Source organism: Vulpes vulpes, chromosome 1 (genome assembly GCF_048418805.1).
Source record: "Vulpes vulpes isolate BD-2025 chromosome 1, VulVul3, whole genome shotgun sequence".
Taxonomy (NCBI): Eukaryota; Metazoa; Chordata; class Mammalia; order Carnivora; family Canidae; genus Vulpes; species Vulpes vulpes.
This window is the reverse complement of record NC_132780.1, coordinates 139,542,607-139,554,401: the sequence shown is the minus strand read 5'-3', so window position 1 is coordinate 139,554,401 and position 11,795 is coordinate 139,542,607. Positions and strand designations below refer to the sequence as shown.

The window sequence follows — 11,795 nt, the reverse complement described above, 5'->3', positions numbered from 1 at the left end:
GGGACTTGTAGTCGCCGAGCGGGGAGGGGCGGGGAGAGGCGGGGAGGGGGCGGGGCGGCGCGCACCCCTCGGAGCTCTCCGAAGCCCAGGCGGGTTGCGGGGGGCGGGGGGACGGCGGTGTTTGAGGATCGCGGCTCACGTGACCTACAGTGAGTGGTAGGTTCTTGGGGCCCCGGTGTGCCTCGGGATCGGCTAGGAAGATGCGCCCTCGGGTTTCGCACCTGTTTCTAGAGGAGGTCGTTTCTCCTGCAGAGCACATCCCTGGGGCGCTCCAAACTTGCCTGTTGTTAGCAACACCTTTGGCTACGTCCCGCTCGGTCCCAGGGACTCCCTCTCTGGGGAAGGGGCCTGGGACTCTCTGTTGTGAAGCTCTGCAGGTGATTATCCTGAGCGAGTAATTTTGGGAAACCTTACTCTGCGCGCACCGGCCCCGCAGCCCGCCAACGTCCACCTGCACCTAGAGCCTAGACCGGCTAGCCCAGGCCCTCCGCTGCATCCCGCTGCCTTCTCGCCCTCGATCCGCAGCTATTTGCGCGGCGAGTCGGGAGGCGCGGGCGGCGAGACGCTGTCCGGGGCCCGCCTCAGTCCCGAGGCGTTGCGACCGCGCGGTGCTTGTGGTTTTCTGCGTCTCACTCGCTCATCGGCCACCCTGGAAGGGGGTTCTCCTTGCCGGGACCGGGGACCCCCACTGCCCCTCATTCAGTTCCGTTTGCGGGTGCCTGGGAGGGCGCACACGCCGGGCTGGAATCCTAACCTCGCAGGCTGTGAGGCTTCGGGCACATTACCGAACCGCGCTGTGCCTCAGTTTCCCTTGTGTGCGTGTGAAACGGGGGTGGGGTTGCTAGAGAAGAAAATAAGCTAATACCCGCAAAGGATCTCTGGCCCGTGCCAGGAGCATAGCCGGAGGTCAAGACACGGCACCTAAAGTTGTTTATTTCCTGCGCGACGCGGGAACGCCTGGCGAGCGCCCGGAGGGTGAAGCTCCGGGAACCGCGCCGCCGGGGCCCCGCAGGCGCACCTGAGCCCGGGGCGTGCCCCGCCCCTCACCCGGGCACGTGGGTCGGGGTCTGCGGGGCCAACCGCGGGCGGCCGGGGGAGGAGTCGGGGCGCACACGGCCGCGGCGCCGAGCACCCAGCCCCTTTGTCTCCCCCGCCCCCTCTTCCCCACTTCCTGCCCAGCTTTAAACTCGGGATCCGCGGCGCGGCGCGGACTTTGTAAACACGCGGCGCCTGCGGGGGTGGAGACTGTTTCTGTTGGGGCGCCCGGAGGAGGAGCGCACGCCCCTCCGCACGGCTCGAGGCGGTGGCGACGCCCCCCTCCCCAGAGACAAGTCCGAGGCGGCGGGACAATGAGGCCACAGTCGGTGCTCCGGGGGGCTCGCCTGCTATGGAGGTAGGCTTGATGGCTGGAGAAGCCTAGATAGATGGGGGGTCAGCCTCTCCACCCTTCGCTGGGGTGCCTCCAAGCTCAGGCTGGACGCCCGGGGTAGGGTCGGAAGAGGGTCGGTTAAGGGGGTCGCTGCGTCCTCATCACCTCCCCGTTGTCCCCTAAAGCTTGGCTCACTTTTGCACGTAGGTGAAGAGCAGAGACGCCCCCAAAGCCCTGAGCCCTGTCCCCACAGCCCCTCTCCCAGCTGACCCAGAAGCCCAGTGGCCTCACTGGGTTGTCGTCGTTCTTCATACCTCAGAGATAGCAATGGGAGGTGAGTAGGAAGGCAGAACCGATGTGGGCAGAAGGATTAGGTCAGAGGAACCGACTGGAGGAAGGGACGCCTCGGTGTCCCCGTGGTGTCTGATGTGCACACAAGCCTCTTCTGCATCTTTTAATGTACTGCCAAGAAGAGTAACTGAAGAAATTGGTCGTTGTTACTAAGGGAGCATAATGATTTCATCTGCAAACATTGAGCACCTACTATGTGTCTGGGATTTATGGGATGCTGAGGGTACGATGATGTTATTCAACTACCACTGGTGTGGGTCACAGAAAACAACAGACATAAAGCACCAAGTTGGGCTGGCGAGGAAGACTCAGGAGAGAAGAGGACTTTGGAGTTGGATTCTAGGTGATGGATAGTCACCAGGCAGAGAAGTGGTAGGAAGTCTTTGGGGGCCACTTGTTCATTCTGCAGAGCTGTACTGAATGAACCCTGACTGCGGGGTTGGCATTGGAATACACTGAGGACCCAGAACGCGTTCCTGCTCTCTTTAACCTACTATCTAGGCATGAAGAAGAGGGGGTAATGAGCAGGATAAATTCAGGGAAAGGCAAGTTTCTGGGCCGGTCCCTAAGAATCCAAAAATTCATAGCTGTATGCAGCTGGGAGTCCACTTGAGGGTTATGTGACCATCCACACAATGCTGGGGTATCCATTCCTCATCCTTGGGCCTTAGGACTGTTTCCACTGTTTTCTCAATGCCACCCTCCTCGGTTCTCTTGGGGACCAGACATAGGTGAAGACAACTAGATCTCTCATTGTGTTCCTGCAGATTCTTCTGCTTTTTCAATTCCTCGGCTCCTTGGAGAGATGACTGATACAACATTAGATGAATTTATTCACCATCCATTAGCTATGGCTATATCTCCTGCACAGGCTAGATGTTGGGGACATAAACAAGTCAGAGCTTCTACTCTGCCTGGAATTTCCAATCAAAGGTATCTCTGAGAATTCCAGCAAGATCCTATATCCTTGAGGCCATGACTACCTTGGTCTTTAGTGCTTCCTCTTTTTTCCTTCCTTCCCTCAAGGGTTCAGAATACCAGCTAATGCTTATATAGTACTGTCAGGCACTGTTCTAAATGTTTGGGGTATAGTGTCTCATTTAACCTCCCTAAGTGGGGCACCTGAGTAGCTCAGTCAGTTAAGCTTCTGCCTTTGGCTCAGGTCATGATCCCAGAGTCCTAGGATTGAACCCCACATCTGGCTCCCTGTTCCATGTGGAACCTATTTCTCCCTCTCCCTCTGCCTGCTGCTCCCTCTGCTTGTGCTCTCTCCCTGTCAAATAAATAAATAATATCTTAAATAAATAAATAAAGTCTAAAAAAAAAACCTTCCCTAAGTCCTATGAGGTCAGCACTAGGATCATCTCCATTGTATAGACGGGAAAACCTAGGCACAGAGGCGTTAAGTTATTTTTCTAAAGACTACACCAGAAATAAATGGCAGAGCTGAGATTGAAACCCAGGGCACTTGACCTGGAGGCCCTGTTCTTGATCACTAGACTACCCTGCTTTCCTGATTGACCATGTAGAATGTCCACTTGAGCTAGGGACTTAGGAGTTTCCAAAAGGTCCTGTATCTTGGGTAGTAGAGAGGAGAGAAACCTTTTAGCTGAGTGTGGGTGCTGGTAACGGTTTACATGGAGCCTCAACAGGTCTTGAGTAAGCTTGTAGGGACTGCACTGAGTTATATCCTTCCCTTGAGGCTGTGTGTGTATTAGTGTGTTTTCTTGAATAAGCCTCACTCATCAAGAGGAACAAACTAAGGTTCGATGCAAGAAAGAAGGCAACATGGTTGTAATGTGCCAGAATCTGGGAATGTGCGAGACTAAGACACCTCATTTGGTGGGAATCTTTAGGAATAGCAGAGACTTTCATATTTTAGATTCCAAGAGGAACAGTCCAACCTGGTAGCTGAGTAAGGAAGATGGTCCAGTAGTGGAAACCATCTTAAGATGTTCACCTCTCTTGCCCACAGCTGCTGCATCCCAAAGCTGCATGTGTGTCTCTGACTCCATCCCTCCAGGCAGTCTGGGCTCTTGCCCCTGATGTGAGCCAAGCCACAGGGCAGAGGTTCCCGGGATTCCAGCCACTTTTCCATTACCTTTCTGAAATTCTAGGCTTTTTCACAAGAGTCCTCTGCACAGATCTGGGGAGACCTGAAGTGGTCCCCCTCTGCCTGCGGTCAAATCACCTCCATGCATCTGTCTTTGAGAGAGAGGCATAGGTTGCATAGGTTGGGGGAGGGATGGGTGTTGATGCTGGCAGTTGAGGGTTTAGAGGGTGGCCACACCAAGATAACAGGTAAGCCGGTTGTGAAATTCTGAGCTAAATAGACCTCCAGGCCACCTTTCTGCCACGCATACTTTCCTCCCTTGTCATAGGGTGGGGTGGGGTGGAACCCTTGGCTTGCCCCAGCCCCCTGCCCCAGGCGTTTTCTTGGCTGGGGAGAACAGGTTGTGCTCTTGAGAAACCACAAGAGGAAGTTTAGGGAGGGCTGGGGGTGGGGAAAGTTCTGGGGTGCCTGCCAAGTTTCCCTTTCTCCGTTCTGCAGGAGGTATGTTTATTTTGGTGTGTTTTTCTTACCCTCAAAGACATTTAAATTTTAAACCCTCTGAGTTTCAAAGAGCTGTCAAGACCTGCCCCATTACAGTGATGGGGGTGGGGGTGGGGAGGGTGGCCTGGCTGTACCGAGACACCACTGGAAATGAGACCAGAGCTAGGTACCCCTTTGTTGGATTTCACCTGGCATTCACACTGCTTGGGAAAGGCCAGTTAACTCCAGAAGGTCTTCTTTTCTCCTCTCTCTTCCTCAAAGCACCCCCTCTTGCCTGAAACTCAGAAGAATGTGCTTATAATGGTCACTTAGGAGCTGAATGATGCTGCCAGCAGCTGTCCTAAGTGTTTCACTTGCCTTATCTCATCTGATACAATGCCCGGTTGTGAATACCCCCATCCCCAATTTACAGATAGGGAAACTGAAACCCAGAAAGGCTAATAAACTTACCCAAAGTCACACAGCTAGTAAGTGGCTGAGCCCAGATTTGAACACTGGTGAATTTGACTTCAGAGCCTGTGCTCTTGACATTTAAATTAGTCCCCAAATCAGAACATTAACATATATCAGGCCCAAACAGTATTATATTAGATCCTGAAGAGTAGGAGGTTGAGATCCAAAGATATTTTTAAAATGATGTTGCTAGGGTTGGGGTGGCTTACGTAGAGAATTGGAAAGGATTCCTTGGAACTTAATATATTAGAAAAGGCTCTAGTGGAGAAAAGAAGCAGTGGGTGAACAAGGGGCGTCAAACTCCAAACGGTTGAAGCAAATGGGGAGAAGATTTAGGAAGGATATAATAGCTGTGTTCAAATGTTTGGAAGGTTGCCTTTGGAAGCCCACACGAAGTGGGCCAGATAGGAGGCCAGGGGACAGACCGGTGGGGGCAGATCTCCGAAATAGCATGAGAACTTTCTTTTTTTTTTTTTTTTTTTAATTTTTATACATGAGAACTTTCTAACAAACAGTTGCCTAATCCCCGTCTGAAGAAGCGAATTCTTCGTCTAAGGGAGTCTAGAGCACATGCTTAGGAGGGGCTTCTGCTCGTTGAAAGATCTCAAAGCCCCTTCCACCTCTAAACCCTAAACCGTCCCATGTGATTATTCACCTGTTTCCCCTTTCCGGGTCATCCCATTGCTTCTTGTGCTCCCCGGCCCATGGCGATCCTCGTCTGTCCACCAGGTGGGGCTGTTGCCCAGTGTGTTGCCCCGGGACTGCAGGATTGGGTGGAGAGCACCATCTGGTCGTTCAGCTGCCAGCCGGTTTCATGGGGCCCCTGCCCCACCCATCCCCAGCTATCTACACCAGAGCCCAGGGAGCCACTTTTGACCAAGTACAACCGCCATAAAATGATCTCTTAGGTCCCAGACCCTGGGGCCCCTCCTTCCCGCTGGGGCCCCTCCCACCCACACCCTCTTTTCCCCATCCCTGACCTTCCTTTGCCCTTGAGACAGAAGGCCGGGTGTGTTGGGAGCAGAGGGCCAGGCCAGCAGCCCTTGTAGGCATGGCCTTTCGTACCCTTCGAAGGCATGACACATAATACCGTGTCATCGCCATTGAGGGCCCTCAAAACCTGCAGCTCCTTTGCCCTCAGTGGGCATTTCTCCTACCCTGGTTGAAGTTCCCCCAAGACAGCCACTCCTGAGGTGAGACAGCAGAGGCCCAAGCATTGTTTCGGAGTGAGGGGTAGGAGAGGGGTTGCTTGGTGCCCCATCAAGACCCTTAGAAGGGTGTGGAGCCTGGGTGGCTCAGTGGTTGAGCATCTGCCTTCGGCTCAGGTCATGATCCCAGGGTTCTGGGATTGCATCCCACATCGGGCTCCCCGCAGGGAGCCTGCTTCTCCCTCTGCCTATGTCTCTGCCTCTCTCTGTGTATCTCTCATGAATAAATAAATAAAATCTTTAAAAAAAGAAGTGTGAGGAGCTGCAGTGGCCCCACCGTGGACGGGCAAGGCCCAACAAGAGCAGGAAGAGAGGGTGCGGTTACAAGCCAGACCACCAGAGGGCGCCCTGGAAGGCAGGCCCGAGAAAGCGGCCCTAACTAGTAGTGTTCCAGACATTTCCTAACTCGTGTTTACTTCTTCTTTTTTTTTTTCTTTTAAGATTTTATTTATTCATGAGAGACACAGAGAGAGAGAGAGGCTGAGACACAGGCAGAGGGAGAAGCAGGCTCCGTGCAGGGAGCCGACATGGGACTCCATCCCAGATCTCCAGGATCAGGCCCTGGGCTCAAGGCGGCCCTATACCGCAGAGCCACCCGGGCTGCCCTGTGTATTTACTTCTAACACTAAGGCAGGGTGCCCATTTTATAGATGAGCAAACCAAAGCACCAAGGGTTAAGCAGCTAGCTTCCTTTCACACAGCTGGTCAGTGGCTGAGCTGGAAGTCGGACTTGGCTGTTTGGCTGTAGAGTCTGCACATAAAACCACTAATTCATGCTTTCTCTCATGGAGTGGTCAAGAGAGCCGATGCCCAGTAGACAAACAACTCTGGTTTGAGTCCTAGCTTGGTTCCTTCCTGCTTGTGTGAAACTGAGTTTCCTCATCTGTCAAGTGGGTGTTAGTAGTCCCTACCTCACTGGGTCATTGTGGAGATTAGTCAGGGCCGATCTTCCTTGAATGCTTACTGTAAAACAAGTGTTATCTTTTCTGTCCTCACAGCATTCTCGCAAGGGAGGCACTGTTGTTATGTCTTCACAGACAAGGACACCAAGGCACAAAGTGGTTACACAGAGGAAGGGGCTGAGGCTTCAGAGTCCCCCTTTGTACGAGGTGCATGAGATTCATGCACACAAAGCCCTGCCAAGTGCCAAACGGGTCATGAGTCCTTAGAAGCAATGCCTCCACTGTCCTGTCATGGTCCTAACCGTCTTCCAGCCAGAGCTGCTTGGAGTGGGCACGGGGGCCTTCCCCGAACCAAGAGGCAACCCTGGTTTCTTTCCTTACCATCCTACCTATGACTCCGTTTCGTCCTTTTGTCTAAAATAAATACCAGCCCATGAGTTCTGGCCTGTGGTCAGACAGTTGGACAAAATACTTGAAATTGGGACTGTCCCAGAAACTCCCAGTTCGGGCCCCAGCTTCGAGTGCTCCAACTCGCCCTCCCTCCTGTCCTCTGTTCTCTTCCCTCCAGGCTGCTCCTCCTGCCCTTCCCCTGGGGGCCCTGAGTTCTGGGAAAGGAAGCAGGAGCAGGGCCTCACATGCAGACCTCGGCCTCCAGCTTAGGCTCCAGCTGGAAGTGTTGGAGGCTCTGGGAGGGGGGGGGCCGGTCGGGGCGGGGAGGATGGGGGCACAGAGGGCCCTGGGCTGCTTGTCCCCAGGAAGGCATCTATCCTTCCAACACTCTTTCCTAAGCTTACTCCTGGGGGCTGAGGAATCCAGTCTGGATAAGACCCAGGGGAGAGTTTATTCCTTTCTAGCAAGTGGCTGTCACAGGCTGATTTGGGATTATGAAGGGGAGGGAGGCTTGCTTCCTCCCAACACCAGGCCCCCGAGAGTCAAGTCTGTGTTTCCCCTTCCTTCCAGCTCCATTCCCTTTTCTTTAAACAGTATCTATTGCAGAACCACAGACTTGGAGGCTGTTCACATGTGCAATCTATTTTCATCACAGTGAGAGAGGATCTTGGGGTTATAGACTCTCAGATGGACTGGGGAGCTGAGCATAGGCCAGGGTGTGGAACATTCTAGTTTTTCCCAAGCCCTCTCCCTTTTTCCCTCCAGTCATCTGGTACCTGCTGGTTCTGGAGGCAGCCTCTGTCTTTTCTTGGAATTTACTTGAATCCGCCTCTAGGACCAGGCTGAATTTTTCTCTCGGATCTCTGTGTCTCCAAGAAAATAGTCTTTTTTGGCTTAGGACCAGCCTCTTGGGTTCTAACTCAAAAAACCCCTCTCTTTACTACCCCTGGATGTGAGCTTAAGGCCTCCTGGGTCATCCTCAGAAAGTCCTGCTTCTTCCCTGCCTTTCCTCTGACACAGCTTCTGGGAGTCATTTTTGGCATTCCTTTTGGGAATCTTGTGTGGATTTCTCTGAACCCTCATTTCTTCCCAGGCACATGGCAGTAAACATGTTGGAGATTGTGATAGCATATCTTTTGCACAATAGTTCCATAGCCAGGCGCAGTTGTGAGTGCCTCCGTACAGTATGCACCATTTGCAGATAAGTTTATAATAAATATACATGTTTTTAACTCATTTCTCCTCTGTTCTTCCCAAGAATCCTACAAGGTTCCTTTATTTTACTGGTGAAGAAACTGAGGCACATAGATTAAATAACTTGCCCAAGGTCATATTGCTAGTCAGTCCTGAGAGCCTGGGGGCTGAAAGAGCTCTGACCTGAGTCAGACTTTTCCTGCATGTTGTGTATGCTTGTGCGTGTGTGTGCCCACCCACCAGGGGGAGTGTGAGATGCCCCCAGGTTCTGTTGATGCACTGTCCTAAATACAGCATTGAGACACATAGAGCAGGCTGGTAGATCCCCAAACTGCCTCTGTGTGTGATGGTGAATCTGTGTGTGTGCACGTCTGTGAGGAGTGATGATGGTGTGGGTACAACTGCTCCAGGAAAGCCCAGAGCCACCTCCATCCCTCCACACTCCTAGTGGGAGCTTCAGGGTTGTCTCCTATGCCAAGCAAGGAAGGGAGGGAGCCAGGATGGCCCAGCCCTGCCCCAGCAGGCAGATCAGGTGTCATGCAAGACCCAGGAAGCAGGAGTGGGAGGTGGTGATATGAGCTCTGCTAGGTGGGGCTGGGGCCCTGACCTATCTCAGGAGCCCTGGATGAATCAGCCAGACCACAGCCGCCCCATTTGCGGTGATGGTACACACAAGTTTTTCCTCCAGCCCTTCAAGTCCTTTTCTTTTCCTTTCTCTCCCCCAGACTCAGGCTTTAGTAGGGTTGCAGTGGCTGAGGGTGCATCTCTGGAGTTGGCAGTTAAGCAGAGTCCTAACACTGGACCTGCACACTTCACCCAAGATACCCTATCCAGAAAGAAGGAGCAGCCCTGGCCCAGGAAGCATGCCACATACCTTGTCCGGAGGACAGGGCTGCATAGGTCTGGGATCCTGGGCTCACTCACCTGGTGTGTTCCTCCAACAACATCTGTAAGGCACAGAGGTCTTGTCCATTGCTCATTTACAGCAGTCACATTTTCTGCGGTGCTGGGTTCAAGATCAGTGGAGAAACAAAATCCGTCTCAGAATCACTCTAAGTTTACTTATTAAATTGCTCATAGAACATAAGATGCATAGTTTGAGCTTTCTCCCCCATTTCAGAGAACCTCCAAGATGGCCCGTTGTCATCGGAACAGATGGCCAAGTCCTTGGTTAAACATGATGTTTGTGCTGGACTTAAGGGACCACACTGTATAAATAATATCTAAGTTTCTGTGGTTGATTAGTGTCTCCTCCAGTGAATATAATTGAGTCTGTGATAGTTAAATGGGCACATTTAGGAATTCAATATGCATTCTCTCATGGGCTCTCGTGGGCTCCCTGGGCCAGAGGAAGGGTTTGAGTGGCAGGGCTGGGGGAATCTGGGGGAAGGTGCACTTGCTTTTGGGTGGATTAACCAGGAATTTCTTATCAAAGATGCCATTTGAGAAAAGAGAAGTGGACTTAAGGAGAAATTATTCAGGAGCAATTTTATTTTATTTTCAAGAATTTGTTTTTAGTAATATCTACACCTAACATTGGACTTGAACCCATGACCCCAAGTTTAAGAGTTGCTGAGCCAGCCAGGCACCCCAGGAGCAATTTTATTTTATTTTATTATTTTTTAACATCTATTTAAAAATTTTAATCTATTTATTCATGGGGCGGGGGGTGGGGGGCAGAGGGAGAAGCAGGGTCCATGCAGGAAACCTGATGTGGGAGTCGATCCTGGGACTTCCTGGGCTGAAGGCAGGCACTAAACCGCTGAGCCACTCAGGGATCCCCTGAGCAAATTTTTTTTTTCCTGAGCAATTTTAAATGGTGATAGCTTTTATATATTTTTTTTTACTTTTCTAAACACCTGAGTTTTCATTTTTTGTTTTTACTGAAAACTGCACTGTAGAAATCGGTTTTCGATTCCTATTTCTGTGACATTAGGCTTATTCTTTATATCATTATTGCTTCTAAAATAATTAGTGGCTATTTCTATAATTATTATTTTTATAACAATAATTATTTTTAATATACCACTTCATGTTTTTTTAATGGCTTAAAAACTCCAAGGGTGCCTGGGTGGCTCAATCAGCTGAGCATCTGACCCTTAGTTTCAGCTAAGGTCATGATCTCAGGGTTATGGGATCAAGCCCTGAATCCAGCTCTGTGCTCAGCGGGGAGTCTGCTTGGGATTTTCTATCTCCTTCTGCCTCTCCCATTGCTGCCCCACCTTCTCTTTCTCTCTAAATAAATAAATAAATAAAATCTTAAAACACACACACACACACACACACACACACACAGAAGCATACACAGACACACCTCTAGCAAGACACCAGGGCAGAGAAGTTAAGACAGGAGTGAAGGAAAACGGCTAGGGTATTCCACCCTTAAAAAATTATTGTGGATCGGGGATCCCTGGGTGGCTCAGTGGTTTAGCGCGCCTGCCTTTGGCCCAGGGCGTGATCCTGAAGTCCTGGGATTGAGTCCCATGTCAGGCTCCCTGCATGGAACCTGCTTCTCCCTCTGCCTGTGTCTCTGCCTATGTCTATCGTGAATAGATAAATAAAATCTTTAAAAAAAAATTATTGTGGATCCCAACGAGTTTTTGTCTTTGAAGGTTGTGACTATTGACATTTAACTTTTAATTTATTTTATTCTCATTTTTTTAGAGATTTATTTATTCATGAGAGACATGAATTCATGTCTTTATTCATGTATTTATTTATTCATGAGAGACACAGAGAGAGGGGCAGAGACACAGGCAGAGGGAGAAGCAGGCTCCTTTCGGGGAGCTAAAGGCAGATGCTCAACCACTGAGACACCCAGGCGCCCCATCTAACTTTAATTTTTTTTAAAGATTTTTGATTTATTTGTTCATGAGATACATGCAGAGAGAGAGGCAGAGACACAGGCGGAGGGAGAAGCAGGCTCCCTGCAGGGACCCTGACGCAGGACTCGATCCCAGGTCTCCAGGACCACACCCTGGGCTGAAGGCGGCACTAAACCACTGAGCCACCTGGGCTGCCCTAACTTCTAATTTTAAATGCAAAATTTGAAGAATATGAATCTCTTTAGAGGAACTGTAAAAAAAAGTATTGTGTGTTAACATAGCATCGTATTTTTTATAAAATAATAACTATTATTAAATGTTTAAAAAAATGATCAAAAAGTAGTGAGCACTGTGGCTTTGTTTTACATTTTTTACAAATCTCTTTAATGCCTGGCTTAGTAGAAGACAGCCAGATTATCATGTCTGTTTCTGCTTTAATCTATTGCAGGGTGTTGTTTGGGTTGATGTACATGAAGAAAATCTGGCCTCAGACAGATACGTAGTTGGAAAGGAAGAACTTGTGGACTGGTTTAAAACCTGCGGCCTTGG

The 11,795-nt window shown here is 50.6% G+C and overlaps 1 protein-coding gene across 5 annotated transcripts in view; it reads left to right on the top strand.

The window, feature by feature from the left end:
* Positions 1–56: 56 nt before the first annotated feature.
* Positions 57–11,795, top strand: part of CCND3 (cyclin D3) — a 96,534-nt gene continuing 84,795 nt past the window's right edge. For 2 of the 5 annotated variants that reach the window (XM_025990900.2, XM_025990898.2), the window contains exon 1: positions 1,072–1,393. In XM_025990900.2, coding sequence (XP_025846685.1) covers positions 1,388–1,393 — 6 coding nt within the window. In that variant the 5' untranslated portion in view covers positions 1,072–1,387. Of the gene's footprint in view, positions 157–1,071; positions 1,394–2,487; positions 2,654–11,795 lie in introns of those variants that run through there. The other 3 variants (XM_072731976.1, XM_072731977.1, XM_025990899.2) reach the window with 3 other exon arrangements.